Source organism: Ostrinia nubilalis, chromosome 23 (genome assembly GCF_963855985.1).
Source record: "Ostrinia nubilalis chromosome 23, ilOstNubi1.1, whole genome shotgun sequence".
Taxonomy (NCBI): Eukaryota; Metazoa; Arthropoda; class Insecta; order Lepidoptera; family Crambidae; genus Ostrinia; species Ostrinia nubilalis.
The window spans coordinates 7,412,268-7,434,894 of NC_087110.1; the positions used below are offsets into that span (position 1 = coordinate 7,412,268).

At 39.8% G+C, this 22,627-nt stretch overlaps 1 protein-coding gene across 2 annotated transcripts; it reads left to right on the forward strand.

Annotated features, from left to right (window-relative positions):
- The first annotated feature begins 4,601 nt into the window (after window positions 1-4,601).
- On the forward strand, window positions 4,602-18,038 carry LOC135083386 (probable chitinase 2). 2 transcript variants are annotated; one of them, XM_063978126.1, is made up of 9 exons: window positions 4,602-4,710; window positions 5,503-5,673; window positions 6,278-6,378; window positions 6,739-7,004; window positions 7,441-7,601; window positions 9,829-9,983; window positions 10,331-10,595; window positions 11,253-11,299; window positions 17,920-18,038. In XM_063978126.1, the coding sequence occupies exons 1-9, from the start codon at window positions 4,647-4,649 to the stop codon at window positions 17,929-17,931; spliced, it is 1,242 nt and encodes a 413-aa protein (XP_063834196.1). In that variant the 5' UTR covers window positions 4,602-4,646; the 3' UTR covers window positions 17,932-18,038. The 2 variants fall into 2 exon arrangements, with proteins under 2 accessions (XP_063834196.1, XP_063834197.1); XM_063978127.1 differs by lacking the exon at window positions 11,253-11,299 and having other exon boundaries at window positions 17,952-18,038.
- Window positions 18,039-22,627: the final 4,589 nt, after the last annotated feature.

Consider the following 22,627-nt stretch of genomic DNA (forward strand, 5'->3'; position numbering starts at 1 on the left):
CTATGATTCATGAACCCCATATGGGAATTGTAAAATCCAAAGCGTTGACTCGTAGTTATGTTTGGTGGCCCGGGGTGGACGAGGCGGTGGAGCGGCTGTGCCGGGCGTGCGCGGTGTGCGCGGCGCAGGCGGACGCGCCGCCGCGCCAGGCGCCGCGCCTGTGGCGCTGGCCACACAGGCCTTGGACCAGACTACATCTGGATTTTTTGGGTCCGATCGCGGGCATTACATACTTGGTTGTTGTGGACGCCATGTCTAAATGGATTGAGATTTTTAAGGCTAACAGTACTAACGCGACATCACTAATACACAAACTAAGCGAGCTTTTTAGTAGGTGGGGACTTCCAAAACAAATCGTTAGTGACAATGGCCCACAGTTCACAAGTAAGCAATTTGAGGAATTTACAAAATTTTACGGCATAGAACACATTTTTACCGCTCCCTATCATCCAGCATCGAACGGATTAGCTGAAAATGCAGTGCGAACACTTAAGCGTGTTATTAAGAAAGCTATAACAGAAAAAAACAATGTTGACAGAGCTTTATGGTCATTTTTAGCCTATTATAGAAATGTAGAACATTCCACTACAGGTGAAAGCCCCGCCATGCTCTTGCTAGGACGTCGTATTCGAACACGATTAGATATGATTAAACCGGATAGGGAAGAGCAGGTGCGTCGTTCCCAGCAGCGACAGCAGGCTGCCTCGACTGGGGCGAACAGGTCTGTCGAGCAAGGGGAGGATGTATGGTACCGGCAATATTTGAAAGGGGAGAAATGGGTCCCAGGGCGTATTGTTGATGCTATAGGAGCGAGTGACTATAAAGTATTAGGCAAAGATGGTGAAACAGTTCACCGACATATAGATCAATTACAGAAGCGCCCCAGCGGGAGTCGTGCATCACTTATTTCTATACCTATAAATAGTGGCAATAGGTCAAGCATAAACTCTCAAATATCTGACGGCCACGGTAGGGAAGCCACCATTTCGAGAGGACAGTCGGGAGAGTCGGCGGAGCCGATGCCGCCGGACGATGCAGTCGAGCCGATGGGTCAACCCACTACGGAGGAGACCACAACGTCAGCTTCGCCCGCGAAGCAATCGACCTCGCCGCCCGTGTCACCGCCCAAGGCTCGGCCCGTTAGGAAATGTAGATTGAAGCCTCCTATCTATAAATTTTAGTTTAAATGATTTATGTAAAAACTGGCTTTGGCCCGCGACTTCATTCGCGTGAATTTTGGTTTGTCACAGATCGTCATAAACTGTAACCTAAGTAATGTTATTCTGGGTTGTAAACAATAGTGCTGTGGGGTTTCATCAGAATCAGTTCAGTGGTTTTTGCGTGAACATCCCAGCAGGCTTTTCGCATTTATAATACTAGTAGGATAAATTGGTAATGATTGTAATTAGGCTAAGTAAAATAGTCTTTTAGAATTTAAGCATTAATTAAGCGTGGAGGGATGTAATGTATGTGGGTATCTCAGTATATTTTATTATTGTAAGATACTGAGGGTAATCTGTGGCAAGACGATATCGGTCTGTCAGAAATATACGTTGTCATTTACTGGACGTTCTCGGTGTTTGATTGCTCCCGAATATTACAGAAAGTGTTCAGCGAGCTTTCACCAGACATCTTGCCTTCTGCTCTAGTGAATTTTCCCATAGAGCTCCCTATACACAGCGCCTCGACAAGCTCAAAATGTCTTCTCTCAGCGACCGTAGACTTCTTTTAAGCATGTGTTTTTTGCACAAACTTTTGAATGGTCAGGTGAGGTGTAGCAGTCTCCTTCAGCGTATCTGCCTCTCCATACCATACAGATATCCTAGACACATAATCACCAAGATTTTCAAGATACCGGCTACGAAAACCAATTTGGGTCGTCAATCTCCTATGTACAGACTTCTTAATGACTACAACACACTACAGAGCAAGGTTCGGGATTTAGATGTATTTTACGATAAGCACCCTAAATTTAAAGATAAATTGCATAAGCACTTAAGTTCTGCAATGTAGGGCACGCTTTTTTTCTTGTTATTATTAGTTTTTTTTTTTTTTTTTGTTTAGCGAGTCGCTTTTGTATTCGTTTTAAATCTCCGTCTGAATGTTGTGCTTACCCTTAAGTGACATATTATATATCAGAAATGTTATGTTCATAAATGTTAATCATAAGAGTATAATATATATGTTGTTGGTATGCCATATAAATAAATAAATAAATAAATAAATAAAAATAAATAAATAAAATGATGATAAAGAGAAGTTGGCTTATAAGTATTAAGATAATGCGAGTACCTTTACGAGTACATCAAGATACGATAGTAAAATCAATTATGATAACACTTCGCAAGCACTGATTTCTTTGCCAATACCTAGTTCGGTATCAAAATGTACCTGATCGTTTTGGCAGCTACTCTAAAATGCTAATTAGATGTTTTCTTATCAACCAGATAGTTTTGACTGTTCCAACCACATACCAGACAAGCATTTGTAGCTGCCCAAGCAACGATGACTCAAACTTCAAGATGGTCCTCCTCAACTCCAACTACTCTAGCCTATGTTGGAAAAATGCGCTGACAATCCACCATCATCCGTCCGTGATCCGTCTGCTCGTTTGCCTCTTGTCACACAAAAAAAAACCTTTCAGCATTTATATACTGGTTCTGGCTTTCCCTGGCTTTTCTATTAGTCATGTCTTACGTTCGTCCGTTCGTTTCAGTCAAAAGACGTCCACTGCTGGACAAAGGCCTCTCCCAAGGATTTCCACGAAGACCGATCCTACGCCGCTCGCATCTAGGCACCTCCCACGACCTTCACCAGAACGTCGGTCCACCTAGTGTCTTAAGTCGTCAGGGTTTTTCGACGACGACGGTTGGGTTTTTGTGGCGGTCAAGCTGTAGATCCTGGCTACACAGGAGTTGCAGTGGTGGGAACGAGAGGTGGGAATAGTCCCGTCCATATGATGTCTTAATCTACTCGCTGAAACCACACGGTCATGTTTATCGTAATACTCGTAATATAATAAGAAAGTGCAAATTAAAAACCAATATCAGTGCCCTTTAACGACCTTGATTGCATTTCTTGCGTCTTAATGTAATTACTTATCACGATGACAGCGGATATGATCAAATAAAATAGTTAAATAACTGTAGTTATTGCGTGAATCTTGATCTCAAAGAGCACTTTTACACGTCCCAACTTATTGCTTCGGGACAATAATGTGGGGCAGTGCGGAGAAGAAACAGCGCAAGGAATTTAGTCTCTAGTTAGGCCACCTGTAGGTAGATACAGTAGATATCAGTTCACAAAATGTACCATATAAAATTTACACGCATGCTAGTTATGTATTTACATTTCCGTAGTCGCGTGATGATAATAAAAATGGAATTTCCATAACTATGTAGGGGGTTACCTACACCATATCGAATTACAAATGATCGAAAATCAAAATATTGAACACGTTTCATCGAACGATCAGAATATCGAACGATCAAAATATCGAATGCTCAAAATATCGAACGTTCAGAATATCAAATGATTAAAATATCGAAAAATCAATGTAGAGGTTTTAATTAAATGTCATACGATTAATGTAAATAAAACATAAATTCAAATCAAATCAAATCATTTATTTGTAAAACATAGGTAAATGTAGAATTCAGGTGGTATAATGGGTAGAGCTCTATGTTTGGCCTATGAGTGGCATACAAATATTAGTCCCATATAAAGATACAAACAAAATTTAATAGTTACATAACATAATAATTCAATGTCAATTTTAAGAATTTAAATTTAATGCTTACAAAACTATCATGTCAAAATTATATTACAAATTAGTATCAGTCAAATAATCAGTTAATGTATAATATGATTTTCTTATTAAAAGGGTCAATAATTCTTTGCGAAAAGTGTTCAAGCTGGCGTCTCTTAACTTTTTTGGCAATTTGTTATAAACTTTAGGAGCCATACAGTAAAAGCTTTTCCTTTTTAACGCGGTTTGACAAGTTGGTGCGCTTAAAGTGTGCATAAGACGTCTACTGGATAGAGTGGGAAACAGATGTAGATTTCTCTTGACAAAGACCGCAGTCTCGTAAATGTAGAGCGAGGGTACAGTTAGTATTTTTAATTCCTTGAAGTGTGGTTTGCAGCTGTCCCTCCACTTCAAGGATTTTATAGCTCTGATGCATGCATTCTTAAACACATTTTTTTTATTTCCCGCTTTGGGGTTCCATAGTCAACAAGAAACCCTTACCTCCATCTTTCTATTATACTATGCAACGTAAGATCGACTTTCGATATTTTAATCATTCGATATTTTGATCGTTCGATCATTTGTAAAATCGATATTCTGAACGTTCGATATTTTGAGCATTCGATATTTTGATCGTTCGATATTCTGATCGTTTGATGAAACGTGTTCGATATGTTGATTTTCGATCATTTGTAATTCGATATGGTGTAGGTAACCCCTATGTAGGTACGAGTTTCACCAGCGTATTTTTTTTGTAGCTGCAGTGTGATAAAAGTAATTGATTTTTTGTTTTATCAACTTTGTAGCGTCATTCATAAATTATCTGATAAAAGAAATGTATATATTCTTGTTATAGCAGCCTTGAATGCCATAGCAATAGTTCGAACCAGGCTTCACTATGGGATTGATTTTATTATTTGTGTTGAGTTTTTGTGCCACTGCGGTGTTCGCGAATGACGATAGTATACAATTTTATCTTGTTTTTGAGATTAACAATAAGTTTTTGTAAGATTTGGCCAAAATTAACTTCAAATTAATACAATTCACGAATCTTTTGTAGCTTCCTTCTATAGTTCAAGTTACACTTCCATGTCCAAACCGACATGACAATACCTTCTCTCAGATCACCAGTTGATTCAATTTCAGATGCTTTTTTATCTGCAAATGTATCACAAATTATCATTGGGAAGTTCACTCTACCAAACATCATCATTATTTTTATCATCAGCCTATAAGCATTAGCAGCCTATTGCTGCATATAGACCTCTCTCAATATTAGCCATTTGACCCTGCCTTTGGTTTATCATCTAACATTAGCATAGCATCCTTACCCTAGCATTCTTTAATATTTTACTCCAGCGGCCACCTATCAATTCTTCTTGTTGTTTCGACAACAAACCTATAGCTTAAAACTCCGCTACAAGAGTGGCGTTGTCGGTATCTTCACCAATCAATGAAATTAAACAATACAGTTACAGTTCATTTTACTGCAAAATATTAGTGTTTGTTTAGACTCAAAGATTTAAATTATGCCTTGTAATTGTATTTGCTGATAGTATCAATTAACTTAAGATATCCCGAAGGATTAGCAAGCGTTACGGTCGATGGGGCAGAGAAAGGTTCAAATTGTGACGTCCACTCAAAAAGTAGACAGAACCTCATAAAGATTACAGGATCATTAGAAGGCCTTCGGCTGAAATGATGATTATGATGAACCTTAACGTTAGCTACATAACATTAACGTCTTCTTACAGAAATAGTAGTCTGCTACTATGGCACATGGGCGACGTACCGGACTGGCTTGGGCAAGTTCGACGTAGACGACATCGACCCATTCCTCTGCACGCATCTGGTGTACTCCTTCATCGGCATCAACGCTGAAGGAACAGCTCTGGCGCTTGACCCTGAGCTTGATGTTGAAAGAGGTTAGTGCAAAAAATAAATAGGAGCAGAAGAAAATCTACATACAAAGTGCGCTCGGGCAAGGCACATAGACAATGCTCACAGGCACGATATCGTCAATAGCGCGCGAAGTATCGTGTACCTAAACTAGAGCGAGCTCTAATACCGCCCGTTTGAGAAACGTATATAAAATGAAGTAGGTACGTAGGTATAGATGATTGTCTTCTGTTACTACTTATCTATTTTGTTAGTCATCCCAATTAGCAAATAAAATTAACGTTGAATTACATACATTTTATACTACCTTAATTAACATAATTGTTACTAACCAAACAATTTCATAATCCCGTAATCCCATTTAAGTTTCTTGTATTTAGGCTAAGTTTTTATTTTATCTTACCTACTTAGTCCACCTAGGTGAACCATGGGCACTTTTTCTTGCTGGTGATCCACCTTTGCAATATTATCATCATAACAAATCAAACGGAATAGGGAAAAGTCTCCAAAGAATTTCGGTATTAGAATATTTCAAGACTTGTCTTATCAAAACGTTGATTCTTTCATAATTCAGTCCTCCTTCCTCTATTTCTTTGTTTTATCTACTAACAGAGTTTAAAAAAAATACAGGTAACTTCAAGAACTTCACTTCGTTGAAAGAAAAGAACCCGAACCTCAAAACGCTTGTAGCTGTCGGAGGATGGAACGAAGGATCAGCTAATTACTCTATTGTAAGTACCTACTTGCTTTTCCACAACTATAGGTGTTATTTGCCTTAATTGTACCTCTTTTATAGTATTAATGAACATACTTAAGATTTGGAATTGCCTACCTTCCGAATAATTATTAGCAAAGTAGTAGATAGTTTAATTATTACATGTATCAGGAAATCAGCTCAGAAAACGAATTACTAACATACAAAATGTACAAAATGCAGTTTATCTCTAAGTACCTATCAATCTTGAATAGGCCGTAAATTTACCCCAATATCCAAACTAAGTAGCAACAGCAACAGGAATTGGTACAACCTATTTCAAAATATTAAATATTAAGTTTCGTGTAATAAACAATTTGAATTTGAAATATTGCAGATGGCTGCAGAACCAGAATATCGGCAGAACTTCATCAACACCTCTCTGGCAATGATACTGGAATACAACTTCGATGGTCTGGACGTAGACTGGGAGTACCCCAATCGCAGAGACACGGTGCATGGTGAAGACGACATTGAGAACTTCAGCACTCTCCTTAAGGAGTTGAGGGAGGAATTCGATAATTACGGTCTACTGCTGACAGTCGCTGTATCTGCTGTGGAGGAAGCTGCTGTGCAGTCCTATGACGTTCCAAGTGTTGCCAAGTATGTTCTTCCATGCTAAAGTTTTTATATATATATCAAACAACAAACAAACAACAACAAATATTCTTAGTACAATCCGCTGCTCACGCTGGTGTAAAATAAAGATTTACACAAAATAAATAAATAACACTAAGTATACTATTAGACACATCATTTGCTATTATCACAGACCAGTTAATGAATGTTGAGCGTTCAAGATAGTTAATGGCACTACATTACATTACAAGGTGGACCGACAACATCATAAAGGTAGCAGAAAGGCGCTGCCAACCGGGCAACATGGAAAGCATTGGGGGAAGCCTATGTTTAGCAGTGGACGTCCTATGGCTGAGATGATGATGATGATGAATGGCACTACTTATCTCTTCTACTACTTACTCGAATTCTTTATTATATTCCACTTTATGCATCATAATAATCCATCTTTCCTCACCAGGTACGTAGACTACATTGGCGTCATGACGTATGACATGCACGGCGCCTGGGACTCCGTGACCGGCCACAACGCGCCTCTGTTCATAAGTGAAGGCGAGAGTGCTGAAAACGAAAGCACTCTGTACAACGTCAATAACGCTGTCCAGTATTGGCTTAGTGCAGGTAATGACCTTCAGATCTTCTCTGAGAAACTTGACTTACTTGACTTACTATTCTGATGCCTGCTCCAAGATGATACGCAAAGTATTGATCTGGTCGGTGCACGAGCGGTTCGGGCGGAAGCCAGCCTGTTCCCTACGCAAAAGAGGTTCAACGGCCCCCGATAACCTATCCAAGATAATCTTGCAGAAAACCTTTGACGTGATACCGTTGAAAGTGATACCTCTCCAATTGCTACACTGGCTTAGGTCCCCTTTCTTTGGCACAGTAATTAAAAGCCCCTTATTCCAGTCGTCTGGGAGTTCCTCTTCCATCCAGATGTTTTCGATGAGAGGTGTCAGGACGTCGGCGGCGGAGTTTACGTCGACTCTCAGCATTTCTGCGGTGACAAGGTCGAGTCCTGGGGCCTTGCCAATTTTGAGGGACAGGATAGCCTTGGCCACTTCGTCGCGTGATGGTGGTTCCACATTGATGTCGAGCAGCCTAGGTGGAGTAGAGGTGTGCTGCGGTGGCTCAGGCGTGTTGGTGGCTGTAGTCAAGGTAGGGCGGAAGACCTCCTGAAAGTGTTCACGCCATCGTTTCAGTTGCCCCTCAGACGTCACAATAAGCTGCCCGTCACTTGACTTAAGAGGCTTCTTCTTTGGTCTACTACTTCCTGCCAAGATTTTTGTCGCTTTGTACAGCTCTCTCAGATTGCCAGTGTTAGCATCGAGTTGGGCATTATCAGCAACCCCGTCAGCCCACAGTCTTTTGTCTTTCCGCGTGCTGTGGTAGATTTTCCTGCGCATCTGGCGTTGCTGCTGTCTGAGGGTGGCTATAAGTTGTACGTCGGTGGTTTGTAGCAACTTTAGGTGCAGCTCTCTACGGTCGTTGATCAGCTGCCATGTGGATTGTGACATCCAGTCCTCGCGCGTGGTGTGACCCAAGACGGAAAAGCTGGTCTCTGTGTAGGCCACTTTGATATGGTTCCACTTTTCGTCTATTGAGCTTTTCTCGTCATCAAGAGCAGAGAAACGGTTTCGTAGTTCGAGTCTGAACTTGGTGCAGATGTCAGGGTCTCTAAATTTAGTTACGTCGAACCTTCTCCCAATCCTGTCCGGTCCCCCAGCTGGTCGTGCTACCGCTACCTTGAGGCGCAGCTCGGCAGCAACCATGTAATGGTCGCTGTCGATATCAGCACCTCTTCGGTTTCGGACATCGAGCAGCGACGATCTCCATTTATAACTAATGGCAAGGTGGTCGATTTGGTTTTTGGTGATGCCATCGGGTGAGATCCATGTATGTTTGTGGATATCTTTATGGATAAATAATGTACCACCGATGGTCAGGTCGTGATGTTGGCAAAACTCTATAAACCGTTCTCCGTTCTCATTTCGTGCTCCAAGTCCCTGTGTACCCATATGACGCTCGCAGTTTGTGTTAACGTTTCCAACTTTAGCATTGAGGTCCCCCATGACAATCACTATATCCTGTTTCTTTATAACCTTTAAGGTGGCGTTGAGTGAGTTGTAGAAATCGTCCTTGGTGTCCTCCGGAGATATGTTGGTAGGAGCGTAGCACTGCACTATGGAGATCTTCCGGGCTCTTGAGTTGAAGCGGGCCCAAATGATTCGTTCTGAGATCGGTTTCCAATCTAACAGACTCTTCCTTGCGGCATCAGAAAGGAGAAAACCAACGCCATATTCTCGGGTGTCATCCTCACTTTCCTTACCAGAATAAAGGAAAGTCAAGCCGTTAGATGTTCTCAGTTCACCGAAACCATTTCTACGCACTTCGCTAAGACCTAGAACTTGCAGGTTGTATTTTAGCATTTCTGCTTCTGCTTGGGCTAGTCGGCTGTCATCGCTGAGCGTTCTTACATTCCAAAAAGCGTGGCTGCAGCAGGTCCCAGGGTGGACGACGAGGACGAGGATGACGCGGACTGGCCGGGGTTCTGCTACATCGGTGTTTCACTACTTAACACAGAAACAATACTTCGTAAAACAAGTATTTTATAGCATTAGGTTGTTTAGATGCTGAAGATGGTCTTATCATCTTCTTCTCTTCGTCGACTTTTCACGAGTGGTCTTGGTCATCATATCTGCTTTGATAGCAAGCCTCACAATCGACTGCCATTCATCTTGCACTGCAACCCTCCTTTGAGTGATTCAGTCAGACCGATGATTGCGGCTTTTATTTAATCTGTAGCACTATAATTACTTCGCCTTAAAAAACTCCTTTATTATTCCAGGATGTCCTCCCGAGAAGTTAGTTATGGGGGTTCCATTCTATGGGCGCACTTTCAACCTGAGTGACCCTTCAGTTAACGCTCCAAATTCACCTTCCAACGGAGCTGGTCTCGCCGGTCCTTACACTGCTGAAAGTGGATTTATCGGGTATAATGAGGTACGTGCTGTTTATTTAAATCTGCATAGATACAATATCAATATTATCGTAGTAGACAATGAACAAAGGGTCATAATAATCGAGCGTCTTCTTCATCGAGAAGATTCTTTGACGGGATAAAATCCTTGTATGAAGATCAGGCGTTAGATAGCCTAGCGTGAGAAGACTACGTAGGTCCTCTTCTATAAGGCAATACTCGAGATAAATCATTTATATGAAACTCAATTACTACAGCTTTTCCTATGAATTTTAATTTTACTATAATTGATTAAGGATTCCTACTTGTATTTGTTTTATAGCAAAAGATGTCCTTATTTCATTTCTAAAAAATCTCTTTTTGTTCACAGTTCTGCTATATTCTCCAGAACGAGTCTTCTTGGACCGTCCAGACCGACAACCTTGCCAAAGTGCCTTACGCCTTCCTCGACTACAACTGGGTATCTTTCGATAACGTTGAGTCCATGACCGCCAAAGTGGAGTACGCCAACAGCTTCAACCTTCGCGGCATCATGCTATGGAGTATCGAGACTGATGACTTCCACGGCCTCTGTGGGGAAGGAACATTCCCTCTGCTGAACACCATCAACACAGTTCTAGCAGAAGGCTCAACAGGTACGACATCCGAACCAGATAGTACTACGGTTTCTTCAACAGATGCGACAGAAGATTCTGATGGATCAAATAGTAGTTTTACTACAACTCCTACACCCGCTGTCTTTTTATTATTAATTTATTTTATATTATTTTGAAGTTTTGAACCAATAATTTAATGTGATAACTTATACTTTTTGTAAGAATATGGGTTAGCTGTGATGAGAAATTTTAAATATTGACCCTGTGAGATTACAAAAGTACAGTCCGTGTAGTCTGCGACTGTGCTTAACGAAATACTCGTAATAATATTATAGACTGACTGATAGCTAAATTATTACTCAAATATTTATTTACCATATTTTTTATAACTATAATAATATTTTATTATGTTTTACAATAACCTGTCAGGCACACAACTTATTCCTAGTTGTAACCGCGGTATGTGTAACCCGATAGAAAGTAAAATAATAATTTATATTCTTCTTATTGTATTAACTTAAACTTATTTAAAATAAAAAGTTTGTACCTATTTTTATATGTATTTTGTTCAAGGTTAATATTATATTAGCTGCTATCTAAAAGGCTTGCTATCTTTTGTCCAACAAACTCATGTTTATATTTGACTGACTGTTATGAAAAAGAATCTATTCAAATAACTTCCACAATTTATTTCAGAAGCCAGACACAACAACCCCCCTGGCCATAACAACCCTCCTCATCATCACCATCTGGTGTGGCGTGTAAATAGCCACACCAGGAATAAAAAAATTGCGGGGAAAGAAGATGATGCGGGGGTCGGCTGGTGACTCCAAACAACTCAAAAATACAGCTGCATAAAACGGAAACCACCAACCTGCGTATCAGGAGACGGAGACCAGGCTTCGAGGGTCGACCCGTCGATATTTCTTGCGGTTTTGATTATTTCAATATCTTCAGCAAATATTCAGCGGATTTTTCACATTGACTTCGTTGACAGACGTTCCAAGACAACATAGAGTTTTTCTTCTTAATTTCTATAGAGGTTTTCCGCGAAGGTTGGCTCCTGCGAAGGTGCTGGCCCCGAATCCGATAAACAGATTAGTGGGAAACCATCTCATGCAGCTAGATAATTTTGAGAGTTGGAGCCACCGAAGAAACGGAAGATAAGAAAGTTGGACATAGGCCCAACCATGCTCCCCGCCTTGAAGTTCATTAGGACTTCAATAAAGAAATTATAATAAGAAAAGAAAGAAAAGGGGGAACATGACGTATTATTGCAATTTGCTAAGTATGAACAAAAACTTCAAAATACATCCAGGAAACCGTATAAGAATCAATTCCCTAAAGAAAACAAAATGTATAAAGTCCTCACATCGAAGAGCTTTAAAGTATTTAAATTAATGCATAATAATAATGCGAATAATATTCAAGAAATAATATTAAAATTTTAAATTGAAACAAGGCAATAACTAAATAGTTAATGTAATAAATACATGCGTTATAAGTTGTTATTGTGTAGGTAACGGATATAATTTAGTTACTGGGCGCTTATAGACACCAGTACTGGTTCTAACAGAAGCGACTCTGACCACACCATCGGAACCGGGAAAAACTTCGGTAATTACACCAAGTACCCAATGCAAAGGCGGTACATTATCATTGCCTATTATTACAACCGTACCTAGTTCGATTGAACGTTCAGGTGTGCACCATTTCTGACGAACTTGCAGCGTGTGCAAATATTCGAGGCGCCATTTATTCCAATATGATAAAACAAGCTGGTCTAAAAGTTTCTTGCGGTTGGTTAAAGTTAATTTTTCATCTTTCAGTTCTGTTGAAGGCAAGTAACGCAAAGGAGTGGACATTAAAAAATGTGCTGGTGTCAAGACGTCCGGATGTGGATCAGCTGATATCGCTACAAGCGGTCGAGAATTTAAAATGCATTCAATTTGCACAAGAACTGTTAGAAGTTCTTCATAAGTAAAAAGTTGTTTACCTACAACACGATACATATGCGTTTTTATACTTTTTATATTCGATTCCCATATACCACCAAAGTGTGGGGCGCGGGGAGGGATCATTTTCCACTCTATGTGATGATCAATTAGCATTCGCTTAATCTCATCTTGAAATTCAGTATTATTTAATACGTTATATATTTCGTCGAGCTGGGCTTTAGCACCGACGAAATTGGTGCCATTATCTGAATACATAACAGATACTGGACCGCGGCGAGATATAAATCTTTTAAAGGCGGAAAGGAACGCATCTGTGCTAAGATTAGAAACTAATTCTATATGAATAGCTTTCGTAACTAGACAAATAAAAAGACATATGTATGCCTTTTGAGAATGTTGTCCCCTTCGTCTAGTGGGAATGAAGCTAATAGGACCTGCAAAATCAGTACCAGTATGTACGAAAGCTTTAGCATCTTGAATGCGAAATGCGGGTAAATCTGCCATTTTGGGAGATGGATGCTGCGGGTTCAAGCGGAAACAAACATTACATTGTCTACAGCGGGCGCGTATAATAGATCTGGCATTTAATATCCAATAGCGTTGACGAAGAATAGACATGAGCAATCCAGGTCCAGTATGACAATTAGCGGTATGATAATGATCGATAAGAAGTTCAACGACGCGGTCACGTTTGGGTAGAAGCGCAGGATGTTTGGCTTCATAGGGAAGGTCTGATTTAGACAGTCTTCCTCCAATGCGAATTACACCGTGAGGGTCTAAGAAAAGTGATAAGCCACGGAGATGCTTCGAAGGCAACTCACCAGCCTTTAACAATTCAATTTCTTTGTTAAAATGAACGCTCTGAATGCTTTTGAGTATAAAAATCTCCGACGCATTTCTATTGGCTACGAGCTCATTACTCGGCAACCTTTTTGTGAATTTCAGAATATAATAAAACGTGTTTAGAAGCTTATTCCAGGAATTAACGTGGTTCGATATTTCATCAATTAAAGAAGGCTCAGAAGGAGCAGCAACAATAAGCGTATTGCTTTTATCTTTAAACTCTGGCAGAGTTTCACTCTCTAATGGAGTAAATATATCGATAGGCCATTCATTGACAGGTCTTTGAAGCCAGACTGGACCATCCCACCATAATGAATGAGAAATCAGCTGAGAAGGTAACATCCCTCTAGATATACAATCACTGGGGTTCTCTTTGCCCGACACGTGATGAAAACAATGAGGCGGTAAATTTTCTTGGATTTTGGCTACTCTGTTACTAACGAAAATAGACCATCTATGAGGAGACGAATGTATCCAAGAAAGTGCTATCGTGGAGTCAGAAAAAGCATAGATTCCTACAATTGGAATGCGCTCGGATATTCTCTCTCGGACTACTCGCACAAGTTTCGAAAGAAGTAAAGCAGCGACGAGTTCCAAGCGTGCTAGCGTTTGGATTTTACTTGGTGAGACTTTAGATTTAGCACATAGAAGCCTGACAACAATATTACCTGCAGGGTCAGTTATGTGTAAATAAATACAGGAACCATAGCCATTGAGACTAGCATCGCAGAAAGCAACAATGTTTACTGCGCAATCCAAGTTAACACCTATATGACGCGGAATACTCATGGTGGAAAGAGCGGGCAAATCTAATAGAAAAGCAGCAAAACGATTTTGAATGGATTCCGGAGGCACTTCATCCCAGTCTATCTTGCTTAACCAAAGTTCCTTAACCAAAATCTTGGCAAACAGGACGACGGGAGCAACTAAGCCGAGAACGTCAAATAAGCGAGCAACCAGAGAAAGAATACTGCGTTTTGTACATTTACTATCGACTGCGACAGTAGTGAAGGAAAAATTGTCATCAGCAGGTTCCCAGGACAATCCCAGTATTTTAAAATTATTATTACCTGTATCAGAGAAACTGACAGGTGAGCGGTGTGAGTCTGGAAGAGCCTCAAGCAGTGCGGGAGAATTACTTGTCCATTTGATAAGATCAAAGGACCCTAACTTGAACAAATCAATTAAATCGCGGGATAAATTAATTGCGGTCGGAACATCGGGTAACGAATAGACAAAGTCGTCCATGAAAAATTGAGTATTTACTACTTTAGCAGCATCAGGGAAGCGGTCGCTATGGTCGTGCGCTAACTTGCGTATCGTACGCATAGCTATATAAGGACTTGGTTTGAGTCCAAAGGGTAGACTACTAAATTGATAAGTGCGTATAGGTTCTTGAGGATCGAAACGGAAGAGAATTTTCAAATATTTGCGATGGTGTTCATTCACACTTACGCGAAGAAACATTTGTTTTACATCAGCAGTGACTGCAACAGGAAATATTCTGAAGTCTATTAGCAGTAAGAATAGGTCAGACTGTAAGTTCGGCCCAACGTAAAGAATATCGTTAAGTGACAAACCAGATTGAGTTTTACAGCTGGCGTCCAACACGGCGCGAGCGCTGTCCTTTCCAGCTTTAAATACAGCGTGGTGCGGAATGTAGTAACCCTCATCTGAGTCTGCCTCGGGGGCTTCAGATAGATAACCTTGTTGAATATATTCATTTATGGTTTTATTATAGTTTTGACGTAAGCCATCCACTTTGTCAAACTTTCGTTCAAGCATTTGAAAACGTCTATAAGCTACGGAACGGGAATCTCCCAATACAGATGGGTCTTTGCAGAACGGTAAGTCGACACTAAAGTGTTTATCCTGGTAAATCACCGAGGAGGTAAAAATATTTTCGCATTCTGCCTCATCTGGGCTAAGAAAGCTTTTAGAAGGAACCTCTTCTAATTCAAAGAATTTATGTAAACTTGATTCTATTTCAGTGTGCGGAAGTGCGGTAAAAAATGCAGTTGAGTGCGTCGGCAATTGACTAGAGCGAGCCGGTACGTCACCCATAAGCACATAGCCAAAACTAGTAAGTATAGCAGTAGGCGCGCGTGAACCTGATTCCACCTTATTCCCCAAATAAATATAAGGGAATAATTGAACACCCAATACTACATCAATTTCACTAGGAATGTTCCAGGATAAATCAGCAAGCGGTAAGTTATTGAGGTAAGTCATATCCTCTGTTATATCAACATAATTCGCGGGAAGACGATCTGTGATGCAGTCGATCACAAGAGCGTAAATATGATATTTATTATTCGGATCAGTACGAGATTCGATATCAAAATAAGTAAAACCATGAACAGGTCTCGAAGACTTGCCAACGCCTTGCAGGTAAGAGTCATGCAATTTATTAACGGGCAAGTTCAATTTATTACAACAATCTAAAGTTATCAAATGATTTTGGGAACCATTGTCAATCAAACAGCGTACAATCTGTTTATTTTTATTAGCGCGGTGCGATGCAAATACTTGAGCGGTGGATAATAATATGGTAGAACTCGGTCTCACCTCCGAAGTGAGAGTAATAGAAGCATCATTCATATTTCGTTGAGTTGGAGTAGTACTACTGCACTTCTCTGTGCACTGTGGCGCGGTGTTTACGGCTGACATTGTTTGTGACGCGGCAGAAGTAGCGGGCGAATATTTCCGCGGTGCGGGTACGTCAAAATGAAGCAGCGAATGATGTTGCTTGCCACAGTTATTGCAAGTGTGTTGTGAATTGCATTTACTTGCAGTATGAGAAACACTAAGACAGTTAACGCAACCGCCCTTAGATTTTATAAATTCGAAGCGTTTTTGCGGGTTAAAATTGTCTCGAAATTGAGAACAAGAATACAACCTATGGTCAGCTTTGCATAGAATACACTGACTGGTCGTTTGAGTTCGCGGGTGCGGATCGTTACTAGAAACGAAAGACTTATAAGTGTTATTATTTTGCGGCGCGTCCCGATTATTATTATAATAATTATTTTTACGGGGCTCATAGGCAGCGGTAGTGTTGGAACTACTATTATTGCGAGTTCTCTCTAATATTTTAACGCGGTCTTGAATAAAAGATATGAACTGATCACACGTAGGTATTTCTTTATCACCTACAGAAATCTCGAAACTCTGAAGCGTTTGAGAATCAATTTTCCTCAAACTACATTGCAAAATAATAAAATCTGCTAAGTTTTCAATATCTAATTGTTTGAGAGCTGCAATAGATGAAGATAACTTCTCAACAAATGGATTAAGACTCGCAGCGGTACCTACACATGTTTTAATGTCCAGGATGTTATTGACGTAGTGAACACCTAGACTACGCTTATCTTGGTACTTTTTGACGAGACTATCCCACAAGATATTATAAGTATCGCCGGTAGGAACGATACCTGCGGTCATTTTTAGGGCGCTGTGTGTCAATTTACTCATCAAATATTGCACACGTTGTGAATCCGTCAGCTGTTTATTAGAATGTACGTTAGTGCGGAAGATTTCATAGAAAATAGGCCAATTTTCAGCCTTGCCGTCGAACGAAGGCAGTTCGATTGGTGGCAGTTTAATTTGAAAGCAACCATTTTGCGTATTACTAGAAGGCGATTTCAATAACAACTTATTGCGCGCGTATTTAACGCTTGAATATAAATCTTCAAACGCGCTGAGCGAATTATAAGTTACGGTAAAATTGGGGTTAATTTCAAGTTGAATTTCGTTTATTTCATCCAGTATGTGTTCAAACTTTTCATGTAATTCAGAAATGCTTTCTGATTCCTCTAAAAACTTCTGATTCAATCTTGAATCAAAATTGGAAATATTCTTCGATGAATTGAATAAAGTATTTATTCTTTCGAATATTGATTCTTTTTTGGAAAGCAATAATTTTAATTTCGAATTTAATTTCGTATTTGCCATAATGACAAAACAGCAAAATACTATGAAAAAATTAGTGCGAAAATAAACAAATTGCAAAAAAATATGGCCGGCGGTGTATGAACGTCACGTTATTTGAAATGAAAATAAATAAGTAAAATATTTGAAAAATAAATAAGCTGGAATATCCAGGTTCGAAAGGACCAACAAATGGTGTGGCGTGTAAATAGCCACACCAGGAATAAAAAAATTGCGGGGAAAGAAGATGATGCGGGGGTCGGCTGGTGACTCCAAACAACTCAAAAATACAGCTGCATAAAACGGAAACCACCAACCTGCGTATCAGGAGACGGAGACCAGGCTTCGAGGGTCGACCCGTCGATATTTCTTGCGGTTTTGATTATTTCAATATCTTCAGCAAATATTCAGCGGATTTTTCACATTGACTTCGTTGACAGACGTTCCAAGACAACATAGAGTTTTTCTTCTTAATTTCTATAGAGGTTTTCCGCGAAGGTTGGCTCCTGCGAAGGTGCTGGCCCCGAATCCGATAAACAGATTAGTGGGAAACCATCTCATGCAGCTAGATAATTTTGAGAGTTGGAGCCACCGAAGAAACGGAAGATAAGAAAGTTGGACATAGGCCCAACCACCATCATTAAATATGGAAACCTACTTCCAGGTCCTTAAAAGAAGAATTGAAGACAAATCCATAGTATAAGTATTATGAATCTCCCAGAGTGCCAGGAGACGGCACTCTTTTCATAATAAACAAGGCAAAGAAAATAAAATATATATTTCTGCAAAGTTAATGTTTAATTTCACGACACACACAAACTTCATCTTTAGTAGTGTAACCCTTATGAAATGAAACACTCTTGTAGGTTGTTTAACTTGTATTTCAGCACCATTGATTTACACAATTCCGACATTATGACGTCAACCTAATAGTACCTCTCGCTTCGAACTGTTACACCTTGAAAATGTTGGCTAAACTGCTGTATTGCCATCCTAACCTGCAGAGTCAGCATTTTCACGATGCAGCGAGCCTGAACCTCCAGTTCGGAGGCGCAGTTCAGACCGGGCATCCATCCAGTAAGGACCTCTAACTTTCGGGCAGTCAAAAATAGAGTCAGTTCGGATATTCAAAGTAAAATTCTGTATTTAAAGTAAACGTATTTCAGTTAATAAAAAATAATTGTTTTTTAAAAAGACATTTTAATATCCCGTCATAACATTGGTGTCAGCGAGAAGGGATGTAAAAGTACATCTCAAGGACGTCTCCAAGTGTGCAAAAATAATCAGCAGTGCCACGCATCCAACATCGTCATCACCCGAACTATCATAGCCCAGTGTCCGTCATCATCATCATCGTCGTCATCATCGTCGTCATCCCGGTTTGGACTCATCATCATCCAGAGGCCGGAAGTATCCCGGTTCATCCAAAGCCGAAATTATCCCGGCTCTCCAGTGGTCGCGCATCGCTCTTCTATATCCCGCTGTATCCTGCTCTGCAAGTCGTGTCTACGTGTCCAGTGTCAACGAGTTCAACTACAGTGTTCCAGTTCCAAGGTCAACACTTCGAATCCCGTTTAGTGCATCGTAAAATGAAGTGCATCATCCTGTGAGTTAAAACAACTTTTTATTTACTTCGGTTCAAGATCTAATTCAGTGATAAATTCAACAACATCCAGTGAATAATTTTTAGAAAAATAACTATATCATAGCATTAACATTATTCATTAGAGTAACAACATATTAAATTAAACTTTGTACTTAATTAATATCTGTTCCTGTAAGTAAGTGTTAGTCAAAACAAGCGTCGCCTCGTCCGGCGCCCACGCATTCACATACCTTCGTTATCGCTGTACTCGCCGCTCGCAGTGTCTTCAAACCAGGTGGCTAAATTAAACAATATTTTTATACAGGGTCTCTTCGTAAATTTATTTTGTTTGTGTGTCGGTTTTTATTACAGATTTTCCTCGTGAATTTTACGTAATCATTCAATTATTGTGCTCTTATATTATTTTTTGTCGTGTTCATTGTTTTCAGCAAGTTAAAATATTTCATAAATAATATTCATCAATTCAGTAATACATTAAATTAAAAATGCCGCCAAAACCAGAAACCGAAACGTCAGAGGAGAAATTAGACATATCAGTTTTGTTCAAATTTATTAAACCATTCGACGGAAAACGCGAAAATCTAAATTCATTTCTAAGTAACTGCAATAATGCCAACTCTCTCGCACATTCAACACAAAAGCCGATTTTATTTAAATATATATTGAGCCAGCTCGAAGGCAAGGCTGAGGTAGCTTGCTCTATAAAAGACTTCGACAGTTGGGACCAGCTCAGTGAATTCCTGAAAACCCAATTCGGAGAAAAGAAGCACTACACTCACCTCCTTGCTGAATTACAGGAATGTAGGCAGTCAAATTCTGAGCCCGTTAATCAATTCGGGTTACGGATTGAAACTTGCCTTTCAAAATTATTAACAGAAATCACACTATCCAATAAAAAATCAAAAGAATTAGTCGGAAAAATCGCTGCAATGGAAGATTTAGCTCTCCATACCTTCCTTCTGGGATTAACACCCAAAATCTCAAATATTATCAGAATGAAAGAACCCGCAACATTAAATGAAGCCGTAAACCTAGCCATTTCAGAAGAAAAGATCCAAAAATTGATGACCCGCCATAATCCTGCTCCTGTGGCCGGGCCATCACCGCGTCCCCGATTTAACAATACGGGAAATAATTTATTTAGACCCACAATAAATAATATTCAAAATCCCAATCAAAATCCTAACCAAAACCCAAATTTCTGCAGATATTGCAAAAACCAAGGTCACACAATTGAAAACTGTCGAAGGAGAGAATACAATAACAACCGCTTCAAGTTTTCTCAAAATCCGACGCAAAATTCCAGTCGTCCAAGCTTTAATCAGAACCAGAGATCTAGAACGTCTCAACCAGCACGCGTTCATTGCGTTGAAAATTCCGAATATCCTGATCCTGAAATTCAACCCTATATTTATGAGGACACAACAATTCAACAGCCCGAAGACGATGACCAAATCCCAACAAATCATTTAAACGAGTAGTGGGCTCACGCAGGTGTCTCGTGCAGCCCAAATTTACGACCTTAGCGCGACCCTATTCTATCAATGGCACCATCAATCATACAAAAATCCAGGACCACACGGGTAACCAGCCCCAAGCAAGTGTCCAATCCTACAAAATCCAGGACCACACGGGTAACCAGCCCCAACCAAGTGTCCAATCCTCCAAAATCCAGGACCACACGGGTAACCAGCCCCAAGCAAGTGTCCAATCCTACAAAATCCAGGACCACACGGGTAACCAGCCCCAAGCAAGTGTCCAATCCTACAAAATCCAGGACCACACGGGTAACCAGCCCCAAGCAAGTGTCCAATCCTCCAAAATCCAGGACCACACGGGTAACCAGCCCCAAGCAAGTGTCCAATCCTCCAAAATCCAGGACCACACGGGTAACCAGCCCCAAGCAAGTGTCCAATTCTCCAAAATCCAGGACCACACGGGTAACCAGCCCCAAACAAGTGTCCATTCAAATATCAAAACAGAAAAATATATACCCACAATTCCTAAATCCTGTAAGGATACAAACAAAGAAGTCTACGAAATCCTAACTGATCCTACAAAAAAATCGTTACCACATGTGCTAATCCAAACATCAGTATCTGATATACCTCTATGTCTACTAGTTGACTCAGGTTCTTCCATCAGTCTTTTGAAAAGAACTTCAATTCTAAATCGGCCCAAAATAATCAGAGAACCTATTCAGATCAAAGGAATTGATCCTGTAGAAAAACCAACTCCAACTCTTGGACATCTAAATTTAACCCTTTATTTGTCTGATAAAATCCCTTGTAATTATATTAATTACAAATTCCACATAGTTAAAGATATTCACCTCCCCTACGATGGAATCATTGGAAACGATTTCCTTAGCAATTTAAAATGTAATATTAATTACAACAAAAATATCCTTATGATCAATCAATTCAATTTGAATCTTTACTTCAATGACCCCGTGTACGTGATTCCACCACGATCAGAAACCGTCATTGAATGTTCCGTATTAAATCCAGATGTAAAAGAAGGACTTGTTCTTGATCAACATATTTCTGACCAATTGTTTGTTGCGAATTGTGTAACAAAAGTAAAACAAAATCACAGAATCAATATTTCAATTTTGAATACATCCGAAAATCCAACAACCGTTAACTCAAACCTGAAACTAAAACTTACTCCCTTGGAAGAACCTATCAAAGACAATGTCGAATCAATCAATTCTCAATTCTCTAATTCCTATGACTGTTTCGAACGGACTCAAAAAGTTCTACAACTTCTCCGTACATCTCATATGAATAAAGAAGAAATTGAAGCTCTTCATGAAATCTGCTCTACGTATTCAGATATTTTTCATCTTCCTAACGAAAAACTTACCTATACTGACGCTATAAAACATGATATCACGACAACTTCTCAAAATCCTATTCACGTCAAATCGTAAAGATTCCCAGAATGTCACAAATCAGAAGTTGATACTCAAATCAATAAGATGCTCAATGATGGAATCATCAAACCTTCCAATTCTCCATGGTCATCCCCTATATGGGTGGTCCCCAAAAAGCTCGATGCATCCGGACAACGCAAATGGCGCGTCGTTGTCGATTATAGAAAATTGAACGATATTACCATTGGTGATACATATCCCCTACCTCAAATTAATGAAATATTAGATCAACTTGGAAATAGCAAATATTTCTCAACCTTAGACCTAGCCTCAGGTTTCCATCAAATTAAATTAAATGAAAACGATGCGCCCAAAACAGCATTCAATATTCCTCAAGGGCATTACGAGTTCACCAGAATGCCCTTCGGCCTCAAAAACGCACCTTCAACCTTTCAGCGATTAATGAATACCGCCCTATCCGGACTCAATGGCATACAATGCTTCGTTTACCTTGATGATATTGTCATTTATTCACCAGATTTAAACTCACACGTAAATAATTTAGCGTCAGTATTCCACAAACTTCGGAAATTCAATTTAAAACTACAACCAGATAAGTGTGAGTTCCTCAGAAAGGAAGTCACTTATCTTGGTCATGTAATAACAAATGAAGGTGTCAAACCGAATCCAGACAAGATTAAAGCAGTTACTGAATTCCCCATTCCTGAATCCCCAAAAGATGTCAAATCCTTCCTCGGGCTCGTTTCTTATTATAGAAGATTTATTCCAGAATTTTCAAAGATTGCCAAACCACTTACTTCTTTATTAAAGAAAGACGAACCTTTTATATGGGAAA